General features: G+C 45.0%; 1 protein-coding gene across 1 annotated transcript; it reads right to left on the bottom strand.

The window, feature by feature from the left end:
• Positions 1-1,910: 1,910 nt before the first annotated feature.
• LOC135998867 (uncharacterized protein C12orf50 homolog) lies at positions 1,911-8,877 on the bottom strand. Its single transcript, XM_065652157.1, has 10 exons — positions 8,730-8,877; positions 6,843-7,004; positions 6,256-6,333; positions 6,052-6,165; positions 5,318-5,437; positions 4,533-4,637; positions 4,095-4,298; positions 3,055-3,141; positions 2,578-2,669; positions 1,911-1,973 (listed from the first exon to the last, which is right to left on the bottom strand). Exons 1-10 carry the CDS (start codon positions 8,875-8,877, stop codon positions 1,911-1,913), a joined length of 1,173 nt encoding a protein of 390 aa, XP_065508229.1.
• Between the last annotated feature and the right edge of the window lie 4,342 nt (positions 8,878-13,219).

The raw sequence follows: 13,219 nt of genomic DNA, 5'->3' as shown, positions 1-13,219 counted from the left end.
GGCCGCGGGGAGCGGCGCCGCACGGCGGGGCGGAGCGGGGTGGACAGGCAGCGGCAGCGGCCGTGTCAGACCCGCCCGGGCCGGCTGCGGGGAGGGGGACAGCGAGTGGCGGGAGGTTTGGCTGCAGATCTTGAGAGAAATGTGCGGTCCGGGTTTCCATATGGCTCCCCGCCTTAACTGCGGGAGAGAAAGATCGTTTGGGAGCCAGTTCAGGTGTGTCCCCCCCTTTTGCTGCCAAGTGCATCCAGGTGTGCACCCCGATGCTGAGTTTGCTTTGTCTGAGTTTGGGCACAGTCGTGGCAGGAACGCGGCTGCACTGGGAGCCTGTGTGGAGCCGTTTTGCTGTGCCCACCTGTGAGCCCTGCAGAGACAAAACAACCTTGTTTCTCATCTTTTTGTTGTGCTCAAAGCAATATCAGCATTATGAGGGAAGAATTTATTTGAGGCTGCAAGATGTGGAGTATGTAGCAAGGTGACAGTAATGGAGCCCAGTCAAAGGTAATTCTTGCCAAGATGTAACAGGCAATGTCCGGACAGATCGGGGTGTCATTCGCCTGTCTGCTGTAGAGCTCCAACTGGCGTTGTCCAGTCTCTTCTTGAACACTGTCAGGCTTGGGCCGTGACACCTCCCTGGGGAGCCTGTTCCAGTGCTCCAGCACCCTCTGGGGGAAGAACCTTTCCCTGATGTCCAACCTAAACCTTCCCTGGCACATGTTCCTTTAATTCCCTCAGGTTCTGTCATTGGTCACCAGAGAGATCAGCACTTGCCCTTCCTTCTCCCCTTGTGAGGAAGCTGTAGAGCATGATGAGGTCTCCCCTTAGTCTTCTCTTCTCCAGGCTGAGCTGCTCCACATATGGCTTCCCCTCCAAACCCTTCACCAACTTTGTAGCCCTCTTCTGGACACTCTCCAGTAGCTTTATATCTTTTTTTATCCTGAGGTGCCCAGAACTGCACCCAGTGCTCCAGGTGAGGCCACACCAGTGCAGAGCAGAGCGGGACAATCACCTCCCTGGCCCGGCTGGCAATGCTGTGCTTGATGCACCCAGGACACGGTTGCCCTCTTGGCTGCCAGGGACACTGTTGGCTCATGTTCAACTTGCCGTCAACCAGAACCCCCAGGTCCCTCTCTGCAGAGCTGCTTTCCAGCATCTCGTGCCCCAGTCTGTATGTACAGCCAGGGTTGCCGTGTCCCAGGTGCAAAATCCGGCACTTGCCCTTGTTAAACTTCATGCAGTTGGTGATTGCCCAGTTCTCCAATTTGTCCAGATCCCTCTGCAGGGTCTCTCTGCTCTCGACAGTGTCAACAGCTCCTCCCAACATTGTGTAAGCAGCAAGCTTAGGATTCCCTGTGTTCAAGTCATTTATGAAGACATTGAAGAGTGCTGGCCCTAAGATGGATCCTTGTGGAACCCACTAGTGACTGGTGTCCAACCCAACATGACCCCATTTACTAGAACCCTTTGAGCCCGACCCATCAGCCAATTGCTCACCCGCTGCATTGTTGTTTATGCAGCTGTGTGCTGGACATCTTGTCCAGGAGAATGCTGTGAGAGACAGTATCAAAGGCTTTACTGAAATCCAAAACCAATTTATTTAATCACGGTACATATGCATTAAAACTTCTGTTATGCAGTAAAACTTCTGTGAAATACATTAGGGGAACACTCTGCTTAGAGATTTTTTTCATCTCTATGCACATATTGTACTAGCAGTCTTGTGGTGAACAGCCACAGTCTTTAAAAATCATCTCAACTGTCTAATTTTCGTAACAGACACAACTTAGTGAATATATTTAAAACCTTAATATATGACCATACAGAACATACTTTCCTAATTTCCATTTTTGTCACTTTTGAAACATTGGTGCATCTCGTTTCACTTTAGAGTATTGTAATGTCAACCACTCGCTTCATCCTATTCTCCGCTCTGGGTATAGTTCTTGTTTTCTGTTCACTTGCATGTCGTTTTGGCTCTGTTGTCAAAATAGATATACAGAAGGTTTTGTACATTATTTACTAGAATAAATCTATAGATGCTCTTTCAGAAACAGGTTAAGAATTAAACTTTGAGCATGAGATAGAGGTTGTAATCTCTGCTTTCAAGGCAGCTGTAAAATGTATTAATGGTCCTTAGGGTATCAGGAGAATGTTCTGTAGCCCGAGTCCTTTTATGAATTTGGAGCTCGGCTGATCATCGTTCAGCTGTTGCAGATGCTTCACGAGCAATCAAACAGACAAACAGATCACACTCCTGTGGTCTGTGCTGTGCTTTGTCCAGCGCTACGAGCCAAAACCCACTTGTTGTAGCTCCTCACTTTGAAGGCAGGTACGTATTTTGCTTTCATATCAGTAATATTGTAAAACATTAGAAATCCTGGGTTAGTTTTACAGTCAAAATTACATATCTGCAAACAAACAGAACTACTCCCTGGTCATTCAGATGACTTAGCACTGCTTAGAATCTTGTGGGTTTTGGCTGCAAAAGCTTTAAGAGCAGTTTTACATTTTCTAGTTGGGGAGAGTCCTGTCGCTTTTGTGAAGTAGACTGCATTGTAAAAATTTCGATCAAACAGTTACCTGAATGGTTGTTCCAAATTTAGGGAATGTTTTTGCATGTGGATTTCTTTTCCTCCAAGTTGGTGCATTGTAAGATCCTGAAGTGTATTTGTCTGTAGAAGAAACATAAACATTGTTTCTGAGTTCAGCTACAATTTCAGGAAGGACTCTTTTAGGCTGGTATGTGAATTAAATATTACATCAGCTGAAGTATGAATGAAAGCATCAGGTGAATCCAATCTCCTCTTCTATCCCTGCATGTGCATGCACTAGACATAAGGCAATGGGATGTTTTTGTGCTGGGCAGTTGATTGTGCATCAGAGAAGCTGCCTAATGACTAACTGTTTTCTGTGAAATTTGGTTAAAAATATTATTAGTTCTCTTGTTTTGTATTAATTCCATCTCAATTCCATTAATTCAAATCATTAATTGCAAAATAATGCTACGATTTTAAGTTTATATATAGCTATTTATACACAACATGTAAGCATTACAACAGTTTTCTGTTTGGGTCGAAAATCTTCTATTTGTGTCAAGCTGATTCTTTGGTTTGGAGCATTTCCAACCATATGGCTCAGGTACTGCTTGAAAATAAAGGTAGTGGCAATGGTAATGGTTGTTCTTATGACAAAAAAGCTGATCACCTTTTTTTGTGAAATGCTCTAACTTTTTTTAACCTGGCAATTGATTAATTGTATTATTCAGATTAAGAATGTTCTCTTTGTAATCTCTCTACCAATCTGTCCACATTTAATCAAAGCAAACATGAAAAGAAAAAAAGTAAAACTGTTCATCTCCAGAATAAAGCAGTACCGTTTGGATTAATTCGACTTAACATTATGAATCTTTGGGAAGCGGTTACTCTTTCTGAGTGAGATTCCCTTTATTGGAAATGAAGACAGGGAGGCACCTCAAGATGGAGATTCAACCAGTCTTAGAAGAGATGACTGAACCTGGCAAGATGAAATTGCTTTCTTAACTTATGATTATTGAAATTATTTACCACTAAACTTCTACATGAAGTGAGAGATGAAAACAACAGAATTATCCAGAGTAGCCATGGAAAAGGAAAGCAGAAAGGCAAATGAAACCCAACTGATGTACGAGGTTGTGAGAAGCTGTATTAGCAAGTTGAAAAGACAGTGTAAGATGTAAAATTATGGTTACATTTGAAACAGATTGCCAAGAAGCAACACACAGGACTTCTTTATGGAAGATGAAAATAATACTAAATTATAAAAATAGGCATGAATCCATCATGCTCCAACATGAAGTTACATGGACTATTAGAAGTTATTAAATATTTCAGAAGAAGAAATCAGATAAAAGAAGCTGTAATTAATGGCGATCGGTATGTTAGTACACATCAGCACATCATTGCATTCATTGCTCTTTGGGCAGAGAAATGAATTCCTGCTATGAAGGCATTTAGGCAGAAATGACTTAACAATCACCTGCAGGGACAAAAACGAAAGCAGCACAATACAGACAGGCACATTTGAGGCATTTTAAGAATCCTGTGTAAGCAGGAGCCCACCTGTAGATCCGTTGAAATTTGGTTCCTGGTTGACATTGACAGTGCGGTAGAATACATATGCTGATCTTCGAGGTTCTGAAGAATCACAATATGTCTTTCTTCCAGCTGCTCTCCCACGAGGAACATAAGCAGCAGTTTCATCGTCCTTACTTTGACCCCTTGGCTGGTAACTTGGTTTTCCTTTGGGGTCTGAAGTGTGAATTCCTAAAAGTGAAAAAGCAAATTAAATGAAAATTTTGAGCTGTTCATCAAATTTTGACATACTGCAGGAGCCTGGAGGCTGGAAGACAAGATTAAAACAATGTTCTTTGTGGAGAGTCCAATCTAAATATGGATTGTCCACATTTGACATTAAGAACAGAAATTAGGTAGGTAGTGCTGGATCATCTAAAAGTTTAGTAAATGAAAATGAATAAGCCAACTGTTTTCTCAAAATACCTTTTCCTGGTACCGTATGAGGTGAATTTCTTGGCTCCTCAGAAGTCCATTTATTCTTCTTTATTTCTTTGGAGTGATGCTTATTTACCAGCTCACTGTGGTTGTGTTTAGGGTTTACAGTTTAACAAACATTGGCTTTAATCCACAGGGACATTTGTAAGAACGGAGAGTGAAAAGCTGTATGTAATTTGTGTGTGTGTCACAGGGGGAATAAACCCTTTTCCAAAGTCAAAATGTAACATCTGCATGGGAACCCAATGCAAACAGGCTCCAAAGCGCAGGGTGACAACTTCTGAGCCTGAGCTGCCTGTCATTACAAGAGAACTCAGCAACAAAACCACAACCCTTAATATGTTCCTCTCTGCCGCTGTTTATTTCTCGCCCCTTGCACATGAGGGATGCTTTGCCTGTGTCTCAGTTGTATCAGTTCAGCTACGTGTTGTCCTGCAAACTGAACAACTAAAACAACGTGGCATAGAAAATAACTTCAGTTGACAAAAGGATTACTTGAATCGTCAAGCACTTCGGTGATACAGTTCACAGCACGGGCCCACACAGAGTCTTAACAGCTGAATGCGCATTGCTGACATGGTGACAAACAGCGTTGCAGAAATACCAAGGAATGGCGGGAGATTCAACATTCCTATAATAGATTCACCTCTGATGTCAATGTACCTGGTGACTAAGGGTATTCTACTGCAGTTTAAGGCGTGCATATTCAGGTATTTTACTTACCACAAGAGAAGATGTTAATCAAGGAGAAGCTGATGCTAAAGGGTATTTACCTCCATTGTCAAAGGATCGACGATCTCTTCTGGGAATACGCTCTGTTGGTATTCTCCTTCCTGAAATCTCTCCTTCTCTTTTTGTATTAATAAATGTTCTGGGAATTCTACTGCCATCACCTGGAAAGGCAACAGAAAGGATGTGTGAGCTGCTTGTGTGTAAGCACAGGGATTGGCCCTGCCATTCTCTTCCTCCCACCTCTGTGAGATAGTGATGAGTGCAATTTCCTTTAACCTCCCATTTTATATTCTTTCTCTTTTCTTAGATGTTTGGTTCCTGTCTACTGTAACTGATGTAGAACTTTCATGCTCTCTAAGACAATTCCATAAAATGCAGCTTAAAGACAAACTATGGCTCCAAAGTAAAGAACCAGCTACAAATTACCTGCTCATTCTTTAGCTTCTCACTTTTCATGAATTGTATTGATGAATCTTATCTGACAAAATTTATGTAACAGTTGTATATCTCTAGAAAGTACGCATGATGTTTACAGCCCGTTTCTACCTTTTCCATCTGCATTTGATACAGGTAGTCACCACGTGTGTGACACTATGTATGTAGATATATGTGGGGAAAAATTAATGAAGTATTTTACTGTTCTTCGTAATATGCTGTCTTTTATTGTCACTAAATTAAAAAAGAGGGGAGGAGGGGCAAGGTATGTAATCCTTTGTCCCTGTAAGTATAATCCTAAAAGTGGTACATATTGTCCAAGAAGATGAAAAGTCCTTACCTTTCTGCAAGTCTCGCTCGGTAGCTTCCAGGAGTAATTTCTCCTTTTCCCGAGGTGAAGACACAGTTTGTGCTGATTGATGTTCGTGAGGGTATTGCATCCTATAATACTCTCCTAAACATAGCCCAAGAGGGAAAATAAACCCAAGGCTTAGTATATTGGCATTGTTGCTGTTTAGGAAAGAGTGACTGATTTCATATTTACCAGTTTTATAGCATATTTCCTTTATGGCTCTTTCCTCTTCAATTTCTGCAGCAGTCTTAGGCACCCAATTAGAAACATCTGTAGGAAATAGTTTTAAAAGATTACTAGGTATCTATACAAAGACCTTCAGCAATTCTTAATAATCAAATATCATCATGAATTTCTCTGAGTGAGATACAGTCAAGGGTTTAACTACATTTAAAAAATAAAAAACCAAAACAAATATATATAAATATGCATAGATATTCAGTTAATCTAGTGAATTGTGTCCCCAAATTTAGAGAAGGTTTGAAGAGTATTTGATGGCCATCTGAATTGTGGATCACTTTTCAAATTCTATTTAATGAAAATGGGGTATGTGGATGATACTGCTATTGAAATATACAAATAGGCATTTCACAGGAATTAGGACGTTGCCTCACTTCTGGTGACTACTGGTTCCAAGATATTGGGGATTAGCTGGAGACTATTTTGAAGTCTTGTTAACAACTCTTCTAAATAGCTAATGGTTGTTACAACAAATCAGTTGTGAAGTGTAGAAAAAGATCCTATTCTACTTTTTTGTAAAAGAAAAAAAATCTGTTTACAGGTCTCTTTCTCATCGTCATCCTCTTCATCTACTTCATTCTTGAGGCTTATAATCAGTGGAGCATGAACTGGTAGGAAAATATTTTCTTGATTTCGGAGTGATTTCTGATGATGGGCTGGATGCAGAATCCTTTCTTGGCCACCCTGTTGCAATGACACATCTGCAGAAAAGAACATTATATTTCTTTTATTAGGAGGAACTAAAATGTCAAATCCAGGTTCAGATCAGCAGGTGTAACTTTGACATCTTTATCCTATGGAAGGGATCATTACATAGGCGCATTGTGCCTTGTGGTAAAACTATTCCGCAGAGCTTGGCAAAGGAGCATCTTGCAACAACAGAAAGCGTGAAAAAACACGGGTTGTATCTCCTCTGAAAGAACAGATGAGGAATAAAGCCTTTGGAAAAGAGGGACGTTTTGATAATTTAATGATGTTTAGAGAAGGCTGGATGTCTCTTCCAGCTGTTGGATACTAATTTCAGTCAGTATCCTTCTTTCTTCCAATGTGTTTCAGGATATTTACAACAGAGGGAAACATGTAAGTAGTTGTACCTGCACTGAAATGAGTACATGAGTTTTGTACCCCAGCTGTGAAAATATTTTAAATATGCTGAATTATAGGCAGAATTATAGTACCACTCCCCATGGCATCTACCTTTGGTGAATTTAGCAATGCTAAGCACTGCATTACCCATTTTTAGCTTGCAGACATTTTTTTCTATCCAAATTTTCAGAATCACAACTCTCTTTATGAAGTAGAAAATGTAGATTTTTGAGAGAAAAATCTAGTTCATGAAAATCATTTTCACTTAAACAGAAGAAAATCAGAAAAGGCATTCTTTTCCTTAGGAATTTAGAGCTGCCTGTAATGTTTGCAGAAAACGGTATCAGAACTGGGATAACATTTTCTGAGAGCAAGGAAATAAATCTGCCTGAAATAAAAATAATGAAAAACTGTGAGACTATTTACATTATACCAGCTGACCAATCTGCACCTATAGATAAAATCAGGATTGTGTCCATTATATTAAAAATACTGAAGTTGGACATGGTTTCCAGTCTTAAAGAAATAAGATGAAGATGGGCATTTTGGGCACTCACAAAAACAGCCCTCAAGTTCTTGCCTTGCTCCTCTGGAGTTGGTTGGCTCAACACGCCCACATAGGACACGCTACCTTTCCCTGGGGGAATTTCTGGAACACAAGGTGTTTGCTTCTGACTAGAGGTCTCTCTGGACTTCTCTCATGACACCTTTCTCCAGCTCTGGAGCTCAGGCCCATGAACATCTCCATTTTAGTCCCCTTGCTCGTACATCTACGACAAGTCACGCTGACTTGCTCTCACTCCAGCTTCTGCCTGATTTCTGACACCTGTCTTGGTTCCCTGCCCTGGACACTTTCCCTCTTCCAGGTTCCAGCTGTCTAGCAAGACCCTGGTAAGCAAGAGCTCTCCTTAGAAAGGACCAGAGCTTAAAAAAAAAAAAGCACAAAAAAAAGCCTACAAAACCAACTTGTAATGCTGTTTTTTTAATTTTCCAGGAATAATCTGACTTTCAGATACTGTATGGCCTTCTAAACTATTACTGCAACATTTCTACTCTGTGTATCTTAGAAACCTAAATTGCCACTTAGGACATCATCTTTCCTGCAATTTCTGGTTAGGAAGATCTGTAACATGACAGCTAAAAAATTCATGTGGCTACCCTGTTCAAATGCCAATACAATTCCTTTCTTTGCCTTGAACTCACTGCGGTAGCAGATCCTACCCCATTGATTTGCCATGGTACATTTTGAACCTTCATAGAGATTACTGAGCACGGCAGGGACATTCTTGTTTATGTACTTACTCTAATGAACAAAGAGTAGAGAAAATATTTTTACTCACTGTTACTAGGTGGCAGAAAAAGTCCATTTATATTTCGAGGTTTGGTATGACGGAAGGCACAACTGATCCTCACACAGCCTGAGGGCTGTTTTTCCCAGTAACAGGTGATGTGGCTGTACTTCTGCTGCAGGAGAAAAAGAGTTGTCATATATTGGAAACAGAACAATAAAAATGGACTAAATGGAGCAGTACATGGTCTACTGCTGTGAACATATGACCAAGATTTTATGGACCATATTCTGATATTTTAGAACACTTGAAGTTATCTTTAACGATATCTGAAGCTCCAGAGCACTCTAATGTTATCCTGAGTTAGGTCGATGGAGCTTTCGTGATGTAAAACTTTCCAGATAAGAACAGGAGTAAAGCAGTCTAATAACTGTACTGCAGACGTTTCATGAGATGCTGGGAATAAAACGAATCTATTAGTATACTGAACTCCTGATAACTCTCAAGTTATCCTGAGTTAGGAAAGATTCCCAAAAAAACCCCTGAAAAGTTAAAAGTTTGGGAGTTGATGTTCTGAGACTATTGTCATTATACTGCTCACACCACCTCCCAGCTGTTTTTATAGATGGTAAACAAAATCCTAATGCGAAAAAAAAAAATCTGCAGGGACTTGTTTAATTATTTGTGTAATTTTTTCTACTTTACTCACACATATGTGGACACTACTGCTCGCTCTATTGGTCAAAATATCACCAGCTAAACAGTCTACACAATATTGCACAGATAGCACGTTCATGAGAGTCACTCTTGTGTTACTTAAAATTGTTTTTCTGTATCTCTGCCTTATTCAAGAGTACAGATTTTAGAATCGTTTCTGCTTATGCAATTCACTTCTTAATGAGTTTCTGGGTGATATTTTAAAAGAAAATGAAGTCACGCTTAGAAATATTTGAATATTTGAATGTAAGTTTCACCCAGATCGAGATGTTAACAGCTGGGTCTAAGAGCAGCATCTCCAAAACACGCCATGTTTGGACTGTAGTCAGTACAACTGGGCCATCCCCTGAGACGCGCTGGGTCTGGAGCCAAAGCTCATCTCCCCGGCATTAACGCCTAAATCCCCATTGCTGAAATGGATGCAAAACGAAAAATTGCCCATGGTTCAGAAGATCATTAGCTCTTCTCACCACTTCCAAAAATCCGATATTTCCTCTACAGATGTGGCCATGACCCAGCCAGAGTGACCTATCAGCTTCTCTGTTTACATAACAGACCTCTCTGTCAACACGGCTGAATCAAGAAATCAAGGATCCAAAGCACTCTACAATCTACAGCGTTTACCTGTGCGTAGGGGGAATGGTGGAAATAGCAGTCATTCCCAACTGCGGTCATTTTCACCTCTCGTGCTTCTCTTCCACGCTCTTAATACCCGCAGAACATACGTGCAAACATTGAAGACCCCAAGTGACAGCAAAAGGCACTCGAGCGAAGGAGCTGGTGCCTTCTGCAGCCTTGCCGAACCGACGAAGGCAGTTGCCAGCCAGTATAGAATGTTACGTTTTGAAAGTTCCAACTGCTCCTCCAGCTCCTGATGTCAACATCATGGCGCCAGGAGACATGTCCAGCTTGAACATCTACCCTCATCTTCATTGCTTCAGTGCAAAGTACAGAAAACGGGACCATTTCAGAGTCTCCCATTCCAGTGTTTCTTTAATGAAAAATGGAACAAACCCATTTGCCGGGGCTTAAATAATACCCAACATCTTGCTGTAGGAACTGTGGCCTGTGAAACCAACCTTTGATGACACAAAGACAAACCTTATTGACTAGTTCTTAATCAAAACCCTTCTGCCCAATGTTTTTTTACTGCAGCTCTTCCTTTGGATGGAGGAACTTGTTGCTCCTGTTAGTACACTGTTGGCTGTTCGCTGCTGACATGGTTGGGGTTACTTGCTTTTTCTTGCTTCTATGGGGTCTACTGCCACCTCTAAAGCAGAAAGAGCAGTGTCCACTTGTATCCTGAATTAACACCTTTGTTCCCATTCAGGTCCTGGGCTGGCTACGAACCAAAAATACCGATGGGGGAAAATGAAGTTTCAGTCCTGGGAAATGCTAAGCCGTACTGTTATTCCCAGGACATGGGATCAAATTTATAACCCGAGTGACATCAGTGACTTGGAGATGAGGACTTCAGTGCACTCTTAGATCAAAGCCTGGGAACTTAGGGACAAACACAAAAGGAAGCACAGAAAGGAAAAGGAGTCACAAACTCCTAAGAGAAGGATGCCGTTGCTTAGAGAGGAAGAAGGATGCAGGCAAAGCCAAAGAGAAGGGAGTGAGACATAAGGCAGAATTCCAGAAAGAGGACTAGTGGTTCATAGCAGCACCAGACCTGCATGTGATGGGTCGTTCCTTGCAAAAAAACAAACAAAAACACCCACCCCCCCTTGAACTGGGTGGACCAATTGTCAGATTACACCTGTGCTGTACACCGTTGGTCAGCCAGCGGGAAGGGGGACAGATGTGTACATGAAAAGCAGCTGCCGGCGGCTCCATGGGCACGAAGGGTACAAGGCTGGCTCAGTGGTGGTCACACCCAAGCTGGGGAAGAAGTACAAAGGCGTTGAAATGACTGGAAGTCCTCCAGTCTCTCTAGAAGCCTATGAATTTTTTGTAATTCAAGTGTCAGCAGCCAGCCCGAGGACTAACTGCAGAGGAGAATACTGCCTGCCTGACCACTGGGACTTTGGCACTGGAATAAGGGCATTTCTACAGGAATGACCTGACCTGACTACGGGATGAAACTGCTCACTGAGATCAAGGTGGGCAGCAGTGACGCGGGCTGTGAACAGAGAAGCGATGTGAAAAGACTCCCACAGTTCCATAAGCCCCGCAACTGCCTTTCAGGAAAGCAGATGCGGGCCATGAATACTGAACTGTCAGTGGGCCCGAGCAGCCGTCCGAAAAAGTGTTAACGCTGTCAAGAGCTGTCGAGACAGGGGCTCTTTGTAGTTACGTGGCTGTGCCTGGGCGAGGTAAGCTTAAGGTGGTAAGCTCAGGAAGAACTAATTCTGTGTTGGGGTTGCATGCCAAGGTGTTTGAAGCGGGTGGGGCTGCAGGGGAGGATTCCGAGAGAAGCTGCTGGAAGCTTCCCCCATGTCCGATAGAGCCCGTGCCAGCTGGCTCCAAGATGGACCCAGCGCTGGCCAAGGCTGCGCCCATCAGCCTGTGAAGAACTGACCGTAACCCCCATTCCCTCTTCCCACGTGCCGCTCAGGGAGAGGAGGTAGAGGAAATGCAGGAGGGAACCTGAGCACGGGAAGAAGGAGGCACGTTGGGAAGGAGGTTGAAGATGCAGGTTTTATTTCCCATTGCTGCACTCAGATTGGATTGGCAATAAACTACAAGAACTTCCACGTGGGAGTCGAGTCTGTGTTGCCCGTGGCAGCAGTGGGTGAGCGCTCTCTCCTTGTCCTGATCTCGACCCACGAGCTTTTCCTTGGGCCTTCTCTCCCCTGCCCAGCTGAGGAGGGAGGGGAGTGACAGAGCAGCTTTGGTGGGCACCTGGTGTCCAGCCAGGGTCAAGCCAGCACAGCTTGCAAGGTTTATCCCGAGGCGCAGAGCCCGGGCAACACCCGGAGGCCCCTGTGCTGACGGGGGCCAAACCGACCCAGAGAGTTCCCCACTGGGCATCCCTGCCCCAGCCAGGCGTGCGGCGCCCGGGCAAGCAGAAAACAGCCCGAGGAACGGCTGCCGGGCCAACGGCACCGCCACCGCGCGCTGCCTCAGCCCGGAGCCGAAAACAGGCGGGCGGGGCCGCCCTGACACAGCGGGAGCCGCTCTGGAGAGAGAACGGCGGCTGGAGCCCTGGAGCTGCCCCAGGCCCGCGGCCGGACCGGGCGGCTGTGAGCGGGGGTGCCCCCGCCTCGCTGCCGGCTGCCGGGAAGGGGCCCCGAGGCCACCGCGCCCGCCCTGCCCTGCGCCGCCCTCCCCGGCGCTCGGGTGCGTGGCGGGGCTCGTGGCGGGCGGGCGCTCACGGACTCCATTTCCCGTGGCGCAGCGCGGGGCGGTGCAGCCGCAGTTCCGGCCGGCGCTGGTCCGGCGGCGGGAGCGGGCGGGCTCGGGTGGCCGGGGCCATGAGGCGGCGGGGCGCGGTGCAGCGGAAGGTGCCGTGTGTGTTCGTGACCGAGGTGAAGGAGGAGCCGTCGGCCAAGCGGGAGCGCCAGGTGGCCGAGGCGGAACGGGGCCGGGGCCGGGCCCAGGGGGAGTCGCTGGGCCGCGGGGAGCGGCGCCGCGCGGCGGGGCGGAGCGGGGTGGACAGGCAGCGGCAGCGGCCGTGTCAGACCCGCCCGGGCCGGCTGCGGGGAGGGGGACAGCGAGTGGCGGGAGGTTTGGCTGCAGATCTTGAGAGAAATGTGCGGTCCGGGTTTCCATATGGCTCCCCGCCTTAACTGCGGGAGAGAAAGATCGTTTGGGAGCCAGTTCAGGTGTGTCCCCCCCTTTTGCTGCCAAGTGCATCCAGGTGTGCACCCCGATGCTGA

This window comes from Caloenas nicobarica, chromosome 1, assembly GCF_036013445.1.
Source record: "Caloenas nicobarica isolate bCalNic1 chromosome 1, bCalNic1.hap1, whole genome shotgun sequence".
Lineage (NCBI taxonomy): Eukaryota > Metazoa > Chordata > Aves > Columbiformes > Columbidae > Caloenas > Caloenas nicobarica.
The sequence above is the reverse complement of the archived record's forward strand: the minus strand, read 5'-3'. Positions and strand labels throughout refer to the sequence as shown.

Excerpts from the sequence above, each read along its gene's own strand:
- LOC135998867 (XM_065652157.1), bottom strand. The coding sequence starts at position 8,877 with ATGACAACTCTTTTTCTCCTGCAGCAGAAGTACAGCCACATCACCTGT. Across the intron at positions 6,334-6,842 it reads TGACGATGAGAAAGAGACCT|ATGTTTCTAATTGGGTGCCT; the intron begins GTAAACAGATTT and ends TATTTCCTACAG. Across the intron at positions 2,670-3,054 it reads TTCGACCCAAACAGAAAACT|ACAAATACACTTCAGGATCT; the intron begins GTTGTAATGCTT and ends TTTCTTCTACAG.